This window comes from Lissotriton vulgaris, chromosome 4_1 (assembly GCF_964263255.1).
Source record: "Lissotriton vulgaris chromosome 4_1, aLisVul1.2, whole genome shotgun sequence".
Classification (NCBI taxonomy): Eukaryota; Metazoa; Chordata; class Amphibia; order Caudata; family Salamandridae; genus Lissotriton; species Lissotriton vulgaris.
In genome coordinates, this window is record NC_141691.1 from 965,042,218 (window position 1) to 965,058,941 (window position 16,724).

Consider the following 16,724-nt stretch of genomic DNA (forward strand, 5'->3'; position numbering starts at 1 on the left):
TGAAATCTAAGACAAAACCAGATACCAAAAGAGACCTATGCACCCTGCTTCCGTGGGTGAGGTTACAGGAATACTCTGGTAGGCTCGAGGTTGTTGGACCTCCTAGTGTCTAGTCCAACAGGGTTCCATCATAGTTTTAGAAGTGTCCTTAAATGGTAAATTTGTAACTTGTTTGTTTCCCATAGAAAGTCAATGGTAACCCGCTGCAGTGTTTAGTCACTGCACGCGGCTCCCGTGGGCCTCCTACATCCTAACCTTTGGTTGTTTAGAGTAGAGTAACCCCAGCGATTCTACAGCCCCAAGCCTGCTTTCTAATTCCCACGTGGTTCTTACACCACTCTTTTAGTATATGGTTTGTGAGGCCCCTAGGGCAAAACGTATACTGTGCAACTGATCGTATGCTAATTAAGTAACTTGTATTGTACTTTTACCTCTGACCTCATACAGAGTGCAGAGGGGTTGTCTTTAGAATAAATACATAAATATTTGTTATATACCTTGTGTGGTGTGCTTTCATTTGGTACTCAAGGGATTAAAATTGGTAAAACAACTCTTAATTCGCTCTCTGTAGCCTTAGCCTGAAGACTGCGCATCACTGCTACCCCTAGGATAGCTTTCTATAAGGTTCACTTTACAACCACCATCAATAAGGGACAATTAGAAGGGTACAGGTTGCCCACTAAAACTAGTGGACATCCTATACCAGGCTAACTTATCGCAGCCCCTTTCTCTTCTTTGACATAGTTGTAGGAAGACGGGTCTTTATATAGTATACCAAAAAGAGGTACGCTGTGCAGAGTCCAGGTATCCCTTTGAAGTGGACTGTGGCTTGCTCCAGCAATTCCAAGGTGCTCTCTTAGGGGGCAGTGTGGTCGACCGGCCTTAGGCTTATCAGAGAGGAGTGTCATCTGCTGCATTCACACAGTCAATCTCATCATGGTAAGTATGTTTCCGGTCGGAAAAAATGTTTCAGTTTTTAAAAGTCAACACTTCGTGCAATTTCTGGAGCAGTAATGTTATCATATGGATGAAAGACCTATACTGCATACAGGTACTCTACAGTGACTTACAAGACCAATTTTCCAGGGTAGGGTCCTAGGCAGCACCCACGGATCCCCTCTGGCAGCACTGGGGCGTCTGGGTGCAGAGGTGCAATACAACGTTGGTGCCCTGTTTAAGTCCATGGTATCGGTCCGGTCAATAATAGGCAGCAGAATGGGATGGGGTGTCTGGCTGAACCAACAAGGGAACTCCCGTACCGCAATGCAGACGTGGTGAGACCTTTAGTCCTCTTCTCCTCTGGCCATCTCTTCTGGCCAGGGTGACTGGGTGCAGAGGTATCCTGAGGTATCCGGTTTCTGTCACTGGAGAAACTCGCGGTAGAGGGAGCTGCAGGTGTGGTCAGGAAGTCCGTAGTTGGTAAACCCCAGGTGTGCTTTGGAGCTGAATGGTCTGGGGACCATGCTGGCACTGTTGGCCCACTTCAACTGTGGCTAGGGGGCCTGGGTGCAGTGGTGCTTTTCATTGTCTGGTATTTGGTGGTCTGGAGTCCTCGCAGCTCTACTGAGATACCTGCAGGGGAGCATCTCCGCTACTCCAGAGGAGTTCTGGATCTTTGGTGAAGGCTGGAAGTCCTCCCAGGCTTTTGAGGCACAGCCTGCTGCAGGACAAGTCCTCTCTGGTGCAATTGTCAAGGTCATTAAACAGGCTGGTGTGGTTGGCGCCAAGTCTGTTGCGGCCTACTGTTCTTACTACTTGCTACTCTTCAGCATCCGTCTTCTTCTTTCATGTCGGCAGGATCTGATTTCCTGGTGCCTGGGGTTCCCCTAAATACTAGCTTTCACGGTGTTGGAAGTGTAGTAGCCTGCTGGCAACTTGTTCCTGGAGTCACTACACCCCTATATGACCACTTCCTGGGGCAAGTGAACATAACCCTGTCAGACCGGTCATCCAGCACACTAGTAGTTGGTAGGTTTTCAGGGGGCACCTCTAAAGAGGTGCCCTCTGGGTGCATGTATTGAAAATCCATCTGGACTCTGTGTGGGTTTATTAATACAAGATGCTTGATACCAAACCTCTTTGGATTCAGTGAAGCAATCCTGTAGCTGGGGAACTTGTTTTACAGCAGTGTTCAGCGCATGTATTTAGAATGGTGGCCCTGGTCTCTTGCACTGGCAGTGATTGGACTGGCCAGCAGGGGGCATATTTGCCCACACAGATATGTCCACACATGCAGTATAGTGCACCCTGCGTACAGCCTGCTGTAGGGGTCACTTAACTATACTGCATTCAGTGTCTGAAGGCACAGCACACCAGAATGTGGGCCATGTCGTATTTTCACTTTTGTCTGCACCAAGACGCACAGCCTGCAAAGGCAGTCTGTGTGAGTTGGGGGGAGGGTTCCCTTAGTGTGGCACAATACATTCTTCAGCTCTTGGGGATCCTTTTTAGTACCCTTGCTCTAGGTACCTTGGGTACAATTTACTAGGGACGTACATTGGTGCTAAAGGCCTTACCAATTGGGGGAATAATTGTACAGTTTTCCGGAGGAGATCGGACACTGGGGACCTGGATAGTCGGAACCTAGTGCACGGTCTGTCAAAATTTCACCGACTAAGACGCAAAAAAGTGGGGGTGACAATGTCTAAACGGCAACTTTCCTACAATAATGAATCTAAAATTGGACTGCACAGCTATTGGGAAATAAGTTTGGTTGTTTTTAACTATGTATTTTGTGCTTGAGATTTAGATTTTTGTGATCCTTTGAATGTATATTTGTACTCTAGGAACTTAGTTTTTTCCAATGCTGGCCAATCTGGTTATTAAACTAACTCTGTATCCACTTTCATTGTTTTTAGGTTCAAGATCACTTGACAAAACGATTTGCTCAGCAAGAAAGTCCCAACAAGCTTAATGTGTACTTGGGTCATGGAGGTAGACCGTGGGTGGCCGATTTCAACCATCCTCACTTCATGGCTGGAAGAAAAGCCATGAAAACAGGTAAATTGAGAAAGGACGATTGAGTCTCTACCACCCAACAATATTTTTTGACCAACCCAAAAAAATTAAAATAGCCATGCATTGGGTTGCCAGTATGACTTCAATTATTGGTCATTGTGGCATTACAAATGTCAACTCTATATGTGATCCTTTTGTTTATTATTAATTCATACCTACTTGATTATTTTATTAATTTCAATAGCTTTGATTTTTCAAACATTTATTAAATTATAATTGATGTTGGGAATCCATTTTAAGGTTTTGTGGAGACATAATGAAGGAAAATTGTCTTTTTTCTCTACTAGGATCATCAATCTTAACATTTCCCAGAAACTAATATTTGTCATCCAGATATTCACACTGACTACTTGCCTATTGGGATAACTTTGGACAGAGAGTGCAGAATTACTATATTTTATAGATTTAACCCTATAGTTTCCCAGAGAAATGAGGAATTACCAGGGAATCTTATCATCCTCGTTCCAATTTGTTTTCTGGTAATTTCTGATCATGCCACTCCATTCGACTCAGACACTCTGCTCTACGACACTGCTGCACTCTATGCCCCTCTACTCCAGTTTACTCGATGCCATTTCACTCTACATCAATGCACTCTATGCAACTCAGACATTCTACACCCCTCACTGTACACCTCTCCACCCTACTGCACTTCTCAACGCTACTTTATGCCACTCACGACTTGTACTACACTCTACGTCACACCACAACATTCTATGCTACTCTACACCCCTCTACTCCATTTTATTTCACTCTTCATCCCTCTGCTCTACTGCACTCACGTTTAGCCATGCTGATCAGCAGCATCGCTGGTACACAACATGGCTAAAACATTTTGGCAAAGCCAATGGCTCTTGCAGAGGCTAGACCTATTAGCTTTGTCGGTCCTGTTTAGGTCTCGCCTACGCAGCGCACATGCACTGCATAGTAGACCTGTAGCCTTTGGGTCCCTTTTCTCCCAAACACGTGCATGCTTTCCATTGCCTTTAATGGCAACGCGTGCACGTGTGGTGATTGCCTTACGGGAGCGAGCGGCAATGCCATGTGGTAAGTTATCGCTGCTGGTCCCGCCACCCCCATCCCCCCCCTCCCCCGCGCGTGCTTTTGCTTGTTTATTTTACTCCGGTCACCCTAGCACTTTGCATAGTACGTGTTATACCCAACTAAGCTATACAATGTTGAAGGCAAAATTAAATGCGCCACTACTGTTCATTTGAAAGCTACAACTAGGAAAGTAGGCCAATTTGCCGAATAGATCGCACGATTCCAATTACTGTTCTCCTGATTTAGTAAAGCCAATGTCCTCACTGGCCATAGTCACTCTCTCTTTAGTGACTCCAGAATACCATACAAAGATGAACCACTTCCAAAGGGAAGGGTCGTTTATCATCAAATTCACAATAGGAACATTCTATGCAGAGGACAAGATCAGTAACACCTCTGCAGAATGTTCCCTAGCAAACTGCTAAAAGCAGAAATTTGCTGTTTGTCGGGAGTACTTCACTGCCAGTGACATTCTATATAGGCAAAGATTTTACAATAATCATACGACTAACCCAAATCTTCTTGTGTCACCCACCACGGTTACATCCAATCCTGTACGAGTAAACATTCTGTTAGTGTCTGGAACCTGTACAAATCATGGATTGGTTAGAGATTGCTTCTGGCAGTGTAGTTCCTATATTCCCAATAGGCTCTGCGCATTAGAATAACATACTATAGATTAGATGTAGGACTGAGGTCGACTAGGTCTCTATCGTACATATTAAACTTAATTGTGAGGGCCAGCTAGCTCAGAGGTCACTAGAAACTTTATCGAATAAACAATAAGGGATTAGTTTGACAACCGCATAAACATGACAACTTTGTTACCCAAGAATAAGAAATCCATCTCTAGAGTCGCGGAAACAATAGATAACTATTTTACTCAGTCAATCGTGCATGCTTCGTTTCATCAGAGGTGCTGAGAAAATAGAGACAGGCGTATTCAATAAAAGGTATTTATTGAACAGTCTTCTTTCTTAAGCATAAGTAATGTACTGCTACAATCGTAATACTGGTTATAAAGTACAGGGCATATAATACGAAAAGTATTATAACGTAGTACTGTAAAAGCATGATATGGTTTCTAAGCCGTAAGTTGCCTAAAACTTATAAAATACATACAGTAATAAAATAATGACTATCAAAAAAAAGTTGATGGCTCTTAAGATTTGGAAAATATCCAACGTTGGCTGACGTACCAGCCTGAAAACATCCGGGATCCATTGCCTGTCGGCTCTGTGATTATATCAGAGACATCATTCATATTTGCCATTGTACAAAGTTGAAACCGGAGCGAATGCTTCTTTTAAAGAATTATTTTATTAAGGGATTACGTACCTGCAGGTCAGCTATTATAGGTTGCTTGGACTCTACGGACTCACAAATTAACTGTAAGATTGTAAAGTTTCTGCTTGCTTTTGAAAAACGTTTGAAAATTAACTAATCCCTCTAAAACTGTACTGTTTTTTCTGAAACTTTATTTTCATTGTCCTTTTAAACGAGTACTTGAATTTGACCTAGATGCAAATATTGAATATGTGTTTAAATTAATTTAAATGTAAACATTGTTTCACAAGTGCAAAGGAAATTTGTTGTGGTTTTAATTAACTAAACAATAGTCTAGTTCTAGTTAATGACTAAAAGTACTCAACTGGTGCTACTAAAATGCGCCTACCCCAGTGTACCTAACCTAAATCTAGTACCAGGGAAGAAGTAAGTGAGGAGTAGCTTAGGTTTAGTATTTCTCTGCCAAGGATCTATCCAAGAATTCTCTAAGGGTCTAATCAGCTCTGAGTACCTTGGTTTTAGAATGAAGGAGGTATTTGATCTCTCTCTCTCAGGACTCTATTTCCCAGCAACCTGCAAGGGTAGCCTGGAAATACTGGAGCTGGATTTCTCGGCAAGAGAAAAGACGGCGTCTCTCAGTGCGTCAGCTGGAGGGTCGGCTTCCTTGGGCACTTGCTGCTGCAGGGCGTCTGGAAAGTAGTTAGTCGATCTGCTCCAAACCACCATGTGTTTGTCTGGGCAAATGTAGGCATTTTTATACTTTGAAGGTGTCGAGTTTGACGTATGATTGGACTTAATAACGTCACTCAAAGACTCAGTTCTTTGAAAACTCCATAATTTCCTAGATAAATTAGTATTCAGGCGAGGGGAAGTCCCTAGCTGCTGAAGGCGGGATTCTCTAAGAAATCGTTGTTGATTCTCGGAACTTAGTGGAAGTAGCCATGCCGTGTTTGGGCTGCATAGGCTCAGTCTAAATATGGTAATGATGTCTATGCCTATATAAGGATCGGGTAATTTATACCTATAAGGCCATGAATCGGGAAAATTACACTAGGGTCCTAGATTCATTTACAACAGCCGGATTGGACAAATGTTTTTGGTTGCGTTATTCATTGGTTGGAGTGGCTCAGAGACTGTACTCTAGTTTTGGATTGGATGGGAAAATCCTAACTGTTTATCAAGAATGCTTCTTGAGTGTACGTGATCACGCACGTCACAGCACCGGATAAAATTGCAGTGTGTTCGAGCTCTTGGCCTCCTCCAACTCTGCTAACTCTAAGCCAGGTAGGAAGGCACAGGGAAGAATGTATGTGGTTTCCAGGAATCTTAGGCTCTTGTTTTTATTTTGAGTAATTAAAATGTTGACGTGCAGGAATGGTAGCTTTCTTAGTCCACCTGCCCTAAACTCCGTTGTTTTCTGTGCCCCCCTCCCTCCATCATTGCAGGAGTTGTACTTAAAACGGAAGACGCATATTTTTATTGCACCCTTACCGTGGATGCAGTAACGGGTGACTAGTTTAGTTTTGTCACTGCCTTCCCTTTCTTTGAAATGGACAGTATTCTAATTATTTTTGTGTATGCTTACGTTTTGTTCCTTGTGATCCTTTCATTTGCTTCGAGCACAGTAAACCGCATTACGGAGGCCCTCTGAATAATTTGTTACAGCTAATGTGCCGTGTTTGCAGTACAGTCTGTACAGGAGATGAAACTGTGTGCTAAAATAGTTTTTCTAAAAACACACAAGGGCCTTGACTCATAACTCAGCCCGGCTGAGCCAAACTTAACAGTATATCAAAACAAATGCCAATGCTGAGAAAATAGTTTTTAATTCTACACGTTACATGAGTAGCTGTTTGGAATCAAGCGCAAACAACTTGCTTTAAGAAATAGCAACATATACATTTTTATTCTTTTTCTTTTTTGAATTCTTCACTTATTATAACCATATTTTTTGGTGCATGGAAATTCAAACAGTTTTATATATACAATATATACAGTGGTAATAGAAAGATAATGCAAAAAACCATTTACACAGGAAGTAACCGCCGCGGTTGTTCCAGTGAGCGAAGGTGAACTCTCCCGCACGCTCGTCCGAAGTGCAGAAGCATCCCCACCGGGGTAAACCGTCCCTAGCGAAAAACAGAGACAGGGAAGCCATGGCGATCCAGACGCCATCGTCTTAACGGCCCCCGCGCGCACTTCTCTTTGGAAATACTTGCACTTGGATCCAATCACTTTACGTTTGGACTATTGGCCAAGCTTTTAAGAACCCATTTTGGTCCTGAGGAGAACCCCGCCAGTAATAGGGGTTCGAAACGCGTCGACCAGCTCAGTCCTGTATCTGGCCTACATTTATTTCATAACGGTGTCTCAAATATTAGAAAGAGATGTGGACACTCTTTGAGATTAGCCTGCTTTAAAGACATCAAAATTGTTAAAGCGCAAAGGGATTCTTTCCATCAGTTTATTACAACAGTCCATTTGATACGGAGACCTATTTTTTGTTTAGTCATGTTGTATGATTGTGTTGTATGACTGAATGGCCAAGATTGTTTGTAGTGTGTAAATGGTTTTTTGCATTATCTTTCTATTACCACTGTATATATTGTATATATAAAACTGTTTGTATTTCCATGCACCAAAAAATATGGTTATAAGTGAAGAATTCAAAAAATAAAAAATAAAAATGTATATGTTGCTATTTCTTAAAGCAAGTTGTTTGCGCTTGATTCCAAACAGCTACTCATGTAATGTGTAGAGTTAAAAACTATTTTCTCAGCATTGGCATTTGTTTTGATATACTGGTAAATATTTTTTCTGGCATAGCGGAGCGCCCTGCAAAATGTATAACTGTTTCCAATGGAGTGAGATCAGTGACCTAGAGTTACCCTAGTTACCTGTTTGCTACTTACAATTCCTGCCGCTATTCTATTAAATGTATTGCGCAATTGCGGAGTGGTGCAGGTACGCTAAGTTAGGAAATAAATGAGTGCAGATACTCAGTACATCTGCGTTAAAAGCGCAGAGTGTTCTAGTGCAGCTCTGCCCAGGTACTGCAACGGCAGACTAGGTCGAAGCGACGATGGTCCAGGATCACTGGCTTCTCTGACTGTCCCAAAGGTTGCTGTGTACCCGACCGGCTCGTGAACTGATTAGATAAGCCCCAGGTCAAAAGCAGCACCAATAAATCTATACCTGTGCTCAGGGCTTTAACTGGGATTTAAAAACTGGGGGGGGACTCTGATAAGGGTGTGGGTGCTGTAAATGAAGGGCGTAGCTTAAAACACAAAAGCTAAAGATCTGTGCTGAGTATAGTGTGCCGCCCAATTGGTATTTTGGTGTTTCTGTCCATTTATCCAGATATATAACACAACAAGTATCATTACACCTACAACAAGCCAGGGCTATTGGCTTTGTCAATTGTTAGTTGCATAAGTTAAATAAGCAACAACTATCACTTTGTGGTTTTTTTTTTGTTTTTTTTTAAATCCTCATTTGCCGTCTTGCCGCCCATTCTTCTTTCTAATCCACCACTGGGCTGTTATTATCTCTTAGGCTGGATTTAGAGTAATGGGGCGTAGACAACACATATTTTTGGGCCTGGCCTTCCTCTAAACTATCCTTCTTCACCCCCTGACCCAACATGTGTGTCTTCCACCAACTCTTTTTATCGTCCTGGGATGGTTCATATACCAGCGAGACAGGCACGGGCTTAATCATTGGACTTTAACATAAACTTAACTTTAACCAAAATTTAGCAGGAAGGGTATCCAAAATCCTCTATTTCTTTTAGATCGGTCTAACATATCAAGCTTAGCCATGTACCTCATAGCCCCACTTTATTAGATTGGGTTTTAGCTAAGTGGTGAGACCCAAAGTTTACATATCTCTCGACGTGCTAACAACATAGCATAAAAAATAAGTCTGACATTATTATTCAAAAATCTATTTTGTAAATCAATTCTCCCAGTAATAATTAATTCAGGGCTTACCTCAATGGGTTGGTTCAAAGATTTGGAGAGAGAATTACTCACGTCAAACCAGAATTTCTTGATAATTGGGCAAGACACAAACATGTGTAGGTCATCAACATTTGGAGCTTTACATTTTGGACATCCAACAATCCCTCCATCTTTAAATTTAGAGAGCCTATACGGAGACCAGTATGCCCTGTGGATAGTAAACAAAAGATTTTGCCTAAGGTTTGCCGGTTTAACAATTCTATATAGCATGCACATAGTTACTTGCCATTGGTCTTCTGTCTCGATCCTTGGCAAGCTTTCCTTCCACAGGGTCTCTGGTAGATCAAATGTTCCATCCTCCATATCTAGTATTCGCCAATACCAGAAAGCTACTTCTTTCTCGAATGCCCCTGTCTCCAACTTTGACTCAAACTCATTTTCCACTCCAATCTCTGCTTCCAAATGGCTTGCCCAGCTTTGAATCTGTAAGTATTTATATTTTGAAAAAACTGGGCCCCACTTTTGCTGGCAAATACCCCAAGGAATTAAATTGCCGTCTGGAAACAAGTCCTTCCACCTTTGCAAATCAGGTTCCTTTTTCAAATTTAAAGCAAGCGCATCTCTTGTCCAAGAAGGGGCTCCAGGAGAATCCCATATTGGGGCACTATAGCTGAAATACGAAAGTTTAGATAATTTCCTGATCTTATACCATATCTCAGCCAAGTCTCTCAAAGTCTTGAGTTTCACCTTTTTGAAAAACTTAGGGTCTCCAAACTTATACAAAAAACCAAACTCATGATGACCTGATCTCTTCAGCATTATCTCAAAAAGTCCTCCGATCTGAGAACTAGCAGGGGTACCCAACAACATCCTGCAGTTTTTTAAACAAAAAGCCCATGCATATATTCGTATGTCCGAAGCCGCCAACCCTCCTTTTTCCACTTTCCTCCTTATTTTCTTCCATGAGATTCGAGAGGTCTTTGACGCCCAGATAAACGATGTTATCATGCTTTGTAGCTTCGCCAGCCATTCCTTTTTAAAGCCCAGCGGAATAGTCTCAAACAAAAAAGTAATCTTAGGTACAATCACCATCTTTACAAGATTGGATCTTCCATATATTGACAGGGGTAGATTCATCCAGCCTTTTAACGTGTCACTAACCTCTTTCTTCACCCTATCAAAATTAGTTTTTGCCAAATCCTCAATTTTCTGAGTAATCCTAACTCCCAGATACCTCATTTCTTTTGTTATTTTTACACCTTCAGTGTTAAGATTCCAAGTCATTATTTCAGTTTTATCTTGATTTAACTGATATCCAGAAATCTTACCAAACTCCTTTGTCGTATTCACTAAATTTTCCAAAGATCCAACTAAATTAGTAGAATAAACAATAATATCGTCCGCATATAACCCAAGTTTCTTGGACCAATCCATCACAACAAAGGGGGGTATCTCTACTGAAGCTCTAATTTTGCATGCAAGAGGCTCTATATATATATTGAAGAGCAGCGGTGATAAGGGGCATCCTTGTCGGGTGCCCCGCATTACTCTAATAGGAAGCGTAAGGGTTCCGTTTACAAGTACTCTTGATGTTGGTGCACAGTACAAAGAAAAGATAGATTGTGTGAACTTATCTCCTAAATTAAGATGGTGCAAAAGAGTTTTTAAATATACAAAATTGACTCGATCAAAAGCCTTGGCAGCATCTAACGCAATCACTGCCAAGGGGTATTCATATTTAGAGGCTAAATCTATCATACCTATCAATGCAAAAGTAAGATCTTTTAAGTATCTCTTCTTAATAAAACCTCTTTGATCTTCATGAATCAGTTTATGAATGATTTTACCAAGCCTATCAGCTAGGATTTTGGAAAAGAATTTGTAATCACAATTTAAAAGTGAAATCGGCCTGTACGCATCCATACTTTTTGGAGATTTCCCTGGTTTAAGTATTAAAACAATAGTTGCTTCATTCCATGAGCTTGGGATTGCCACTTCCCCTCTAAAAATTTTGTTATACCAATGACACAAAGTGGGGACCACCGTATTTCCTAAAGCTTTGTATACTTCTACAGGTAGACCGTCTGGCCCAGGGGCTTTCCCTCTTTTCCCTTCCTTGATAACTTTCATCAGCTCTTCTTGAGTTATTTCCTTATTTAATTCCAACATATCCTCATCTGCGAGCGGTTGTATTAGAGGCAACCAGGACTCAATCTCAACCTTATCTGGACAAAGGTCCTCTGTATAAACATCTGCGAAGTATTGCTGAAACGCTTCTACAATCTGTTTATTTTCTGTAATAACTTGATCTGTCCCTGGTTTCTTAATCTCCTTAATTTGATTCCGTGTGACATCTTTCTTGGCTTTCCACGCTAGTAGCTTACCACATCCCTCTCCATATGAAAAGTGTGCCAACTGACTCGCTTCCCATCTCTCTTTAACTCTTTGGGTAAGTGTTGCAGTGAGTTGAACCTTTAAATCTAAGAGTTTTCTCTCGCATGGGCCATCTGAGATAGTAGATCCCTGAGATATTCGAATGAATTCAGACTCTCGGATCTCTTTTTCTAGATTAGAGACTTGACTGTAATATAATCTACGTTTTTTTGCTCCTAGAGCTCCCATTCTACCTCTCATAAATGCTTTGCATGTTTCCCACACTATGTCTTCTCTAGCTGATCCCAGATTTATCTCCAGAAAAATTTGTATTTCTTCTTTAAGACTTTCTAAGACTTCTGCATCAGCTAAAATTGTGCGATCTAATCTCCAAACCGGGGTCGTCTCTTCTGGTTCCAAACTTAAGTTTAAACACACGGCAGAATGATCTGATAGATGTGCCCCTATATGGTCTACATTGATTACTCGCTCTTTCAACCTAGTGTCTATCAGAAAAAAATCTATCCTTGAATTATGTTTGTATTTTTTATTATCAAACGTATATCCTAGCTGCTGTGCTGCTTTAAGTCGCCAAATATCACACAACCCTAGCTGAACCATCACTGACTTAACCTTAGCAGTCATTTTACTATTCACTATTGCCCTAGGATTACCAGTTCTATCCAGCTTGCCATCTAATACTGTGTTGAAATCTCCTGCCATAACAATTTTACCGGAGAATTCCAATAGCTCCACTTCAATTATCTCTAAAATTGTAGGATCGTCTGTATTCGGACCATAATATCCAACTACTACTAGCGATTCACCCGGCAATCGTAGCTTACAAATCACCCATCTCCCTCTACTGTCTACTAGACTATTTTCAACTACTATATCAGATCCTCTTCTAATCAGAATAGCCACTCCCTTTGTAACCAAGTCTTGGGATGTGTAAATAGCATTTCCAATCCATTTTTGAGTAGTGAATATGTCCTTACATTCCTTTTGTGTTAAGTGTGTTTCTTGCAAGATAATAACCTGTGCTGGCGAGTCCTCTAAATATTTCAAAATTAGTAATCTTCTTGATTTGACTCTGAGCCCATTAACATTCCAAGTGAGGAACCTTAGCTCCTTTTTATTAACCCTGCTCATCATACTTATCATATAGTGCCCAGATTTCCTTTCTAATTAGAACACAGCAAGATAGCTCATGAGGAATATTTTTTTTTTCTCCCTGGACCCTCTCCCTCGCTCTCAATTCCCTCCCCGGAAAACCCAACCATTACTCCCATGGCCCAGGCCAGTGGACGTCTCAGTGGTGATGTCACTTATTTATTTTTTACATATACATTGGTCAGTTTTCTATTTCTATGCTACTTTCTATGCTACTTGAGTAACATCCAAAAAGGCATCTACTTCATCAACTGTGCGAAAAGTATACATCTTGTTATGCCACATAACTTTAAGAAGGCGGGAAATTTTAGCTGGGCCGTAGCTCCTATCTCCCTTAAGGGTGTCAATCGTTTTCCCATCTCCCATTGCCTATTCGCTGTAGCTGGAGACAGATCCGACCTAATGTCCACTGATACCCCATCTATCAAAATAGACTTTTTCTTTAGAGCAAGTTGCAAAATGTTCTCCTTCAGTGAGTATGTTGCAGAGTTGATCAGAATTTTTCTTGGCTTTACCCGGTCTGAATTCAGTCTAAAGGGGTCGCGATGTACTCGTTGAATGTCTCGGGCCAACATCTCCTCAGTTTCATCTAGTGATAGCTCTTTTTTTAGCATTTGCACAACAAAAGTCTTTATATCTGTCCCCTCTTTCCCTTCTGGAAGTTTAAGAATTTTGAGGTTGTTGCGCCTTTGCATGTTTTCCAATCTTTCTACCCTTTCATCTAATTCTCTATCCTGAGAATATAATGTGTCTATCTCTTTGCGGTTATCCAAAAATCTTCCCTGCACCATTTTCATCTCAGATTCCATCTGTCCTGCACGTATACGGTAGTTAATTTATCGATCTTGTCCTCTAACAAAGTGCATGTGGCACTTATACGCTCTTGATTCTTTTTAGAGGCTTCAAAACCTAGATGAATATCTTGCTCCAGTTTCCTTAAGAGTTCCATAACGGACAGATCCGCTGAAGCATGTCTCTTGCTGTGTAGGACTAGTTTCTTCTGAGGAAGTTTTTTTCCCTTTAACTGAAGTTTCATCTTTCCTTGTAAATATATCCTCTCCCGCATTCTCTCCCAATTCAGTAGAGACCACAGTTGAACTTTCCGCTAATAAATCTGATGTGTTAGATTGGAGTATCTGATTGGTAGATGGCTCTGCTAGGTCTGCGTCAAGGCTAACAGCATTTTCTACCTCCATTTCTGTGTCCAGAACCTGTTAGGGGTTAAGAGGGTTGACCAATCCTGTTCGGCTTTCTCTACTACCTCTTCAGCCCTAAGATGGAGCTGGGAAGTGGAACCAGGTTTCAAGACCAAAACTTTAGGGACAGGCTTAAAGTATGAACTGAGTGAAGGAGTTATTGGAGTCTTAAATCCAGCTTTTTCTTTTTCTTTTTTTTGTCTCTTTTTTTCTCTTTCTTTGAGGGAGAAAAAGTAGGTTTAGAAAATGTTTCTCCTTTTATCCCCTCATTTTTATCACCCTTCTTACACTCTACTGAAAGAGAGGATGAACCCCCTTGTAAATTGTCAAGATTATTCACTTCCAACAAACGACCCTGTCTCTCTGGTCTATTGCTCCTCAGCTGATATCTTGTTATTTTTCCGCCCTCTTTCACCCCCTTGCTTACTTGCTCCTCGCCGAGATTTGCTCCTCCAGTCTGGACACTGCTACAATGCTGCGGGGGGCTGATCGTAAGGGTCTCCACTCCTCGACCCCTGCCGCCACTAGTCGGTGTTCCAATCTTTGCCAGCACTCTTCGCCCTCTGCTTACTCCTAGCGCCGCTCTCCCCCAGCTCCCGGCCGGCAAATGGCGTGACTCCGCCCCCTCACTCTCGGCGGATTGCAGAGCCGAGCTCTCCGCCATCCGCTGTCGGTTCCCTGAATCCTGCCGACAAACGGCTTCCAAGATTAGCCGGTAACTCGCCGTGATGCCCGCAGCGTCTCCGCTCTCCTTCAGGTATGTGAAATCCGCTAAACAACTGACCGCTCCTCGCAGGCCGACATCACCACTCTCAGACGTCCGCGACCCGCTTCCTAGCCGGCCGCCATGTTTTCCCTCTATTGCCCTCTACCTATTGACAGCACCAACAACTATCACTTTGTTGAATATAATATTGAAAATGCTACTTGAGGGCAAGGTTGTGGTGTAAGGCTAAAGGAGCTGACCTGCGAGCTGAGAAAGCAGGTTCAAGCCTCATGTTGGCTCAATCAACATCCTACAATTCAAAAAATGAATATGCCTTTGTATAATGTAACCAGTGCTCATGAAAAGCGCGCTAAGTTTGTGCTATGAAAAACGAGTCTTTGAAGTTACATCAAAGACAGTGGCAGGTTCTACTATTGCAGAGTTAAGGTTTTTTATATTTTTTACCCTGAGGGTAAAAATGGAGAGCCTGATAGGGACCCTTCTTAGCACTGGCAGGACCCAGCCCACTCAAAGCCCTGTCTGTACATAAACCAAAGTATTGACCATACAGATAGCTAGGTTTCTGGAACACATTAAGTACGCCTGCGGGCCGCTTGCGGCCCTCAACATTTACATGCGGTCCCCCTGGTGAATAGCAGCACAAGCTTCTGTTTTGTTGCTGTGCCCTAATATTCACAACAGGTCAAACCTTTATTAACCTGCAAATAATTGCTTTCCCATTTATTTAATATATATTTTGTCTTAATTACTCAATCCCAGCCCACCTACCTCCACCCTGCTGGCATCAGTGCGGCCCTTGGTCACACCATATACTGTACTTTGTGACCCCATGGCAAATATCTGTGAGTACCTATGTGGTTAACTCTAAGAATATAACACTCGATGCCACTGTCATTCATGCCCTAGTGGCAGGTGCTGGGATACCTGCTCACCAGTCAGTCTGCAAGCTTTAGCACGGTCACTCACCTTCTGCAGTGAGCAAATAGACATACTGGTAGAATGGGCGAACGTCCTATGACTATCACCGGTACCCAGTATTTTGGTAAATGCTATCTTTCTTGTTAAAGAGTTGTGGCACATTTCTACCTTTTTTTAGTACCACTTCAAAGGCAGCTCTTGTCCCTTTAAGAGTGAAGGGCACCCACATCTAACCTATCCTCGCCCTTCTGCGTGGATGACCCTGTAGTTTGATCCCTTTGAATGTTGCTGATGGACTTCTTAAGTGAGTGTGGAAATCCTCGTTCAGACTGCTTGTCACGATCTCCAGCCATGTGTTAATTTATAGAAGGTACAGTGCCAGGGATATAGTGAGCAATGTGCTTGCTTGTGGGTATTGCAAGCTTGGTGCTATCCTTTCCAGCACCAATATGGCCAAGTCTCATGGCCCACTTCCCTGGCAAAGCTGTCCACTTTCTGTCACCCAGTTCTTGCGCTGCTCTTTTGAAGGCTAACACTAAGACACCACCCACTCACCACATGTTCTCAAACAACCTTTCCCACGCATCCTGTTCTCTGCAGCCACATAACACTTCACTAACCTGCAGTCAGTGACACGCAAGGCAGATCCCACCTGTCACAAAGCAACGACTATGCCCCTTTCCCTATCAATGCACTAACTGTAGCACCACGTGAAAGTCGTGCATTGGACCACATTAATGTCAGGCCAATCGTGAGACTTTCTGTCCAGTCACACTTGGACCTTTATGGCAGAGGATCCTACATGCTTGCTTTCTCTTTATCATATCTTTCTTGCTAGTCCCTTTCGCCTGCCCATTTCGCTCATACTTAAACTGTTTCATCTCACCCTTCACATAATTCGCTCCCTATCTCTTTGATCCAGCCATACCTATTCCTCTCACTTTGCATTTAGAGAAGTAAAGTCAATTTGAGGCAGTTTTGTTGGGGTACAGGGAGTGTGAAAGGAATTGCTGTAGGATGCCATTT

General features: G+C 42.3%; 1 protein-coding gene across 2 annotated transcripts in view; it reads left to right on the forward strand.

The window, feature by feature from the left end:
- The window catches only part of CNDP2 (carnosine dipeptidase 2), a 171,184-nt gene that overhangs the window by 135,412 nt on the left and 19,048 nt on the right, over positions 1 to 16,724 (forward strand). For both annotated transcript variants that reach the window (XM_086965227.1, XM_086965228.1), the window contains one exon: positions 2,859 to 3,000. In XM_086965227.1, coding sequence (XP_086821353.1) covers positions 2,859 to 3,000 — 142 coding nt within the window. The remainder of the gene's footprint in view (positions 1 to 2,858; positions 3,001 to 16,724) is intronic.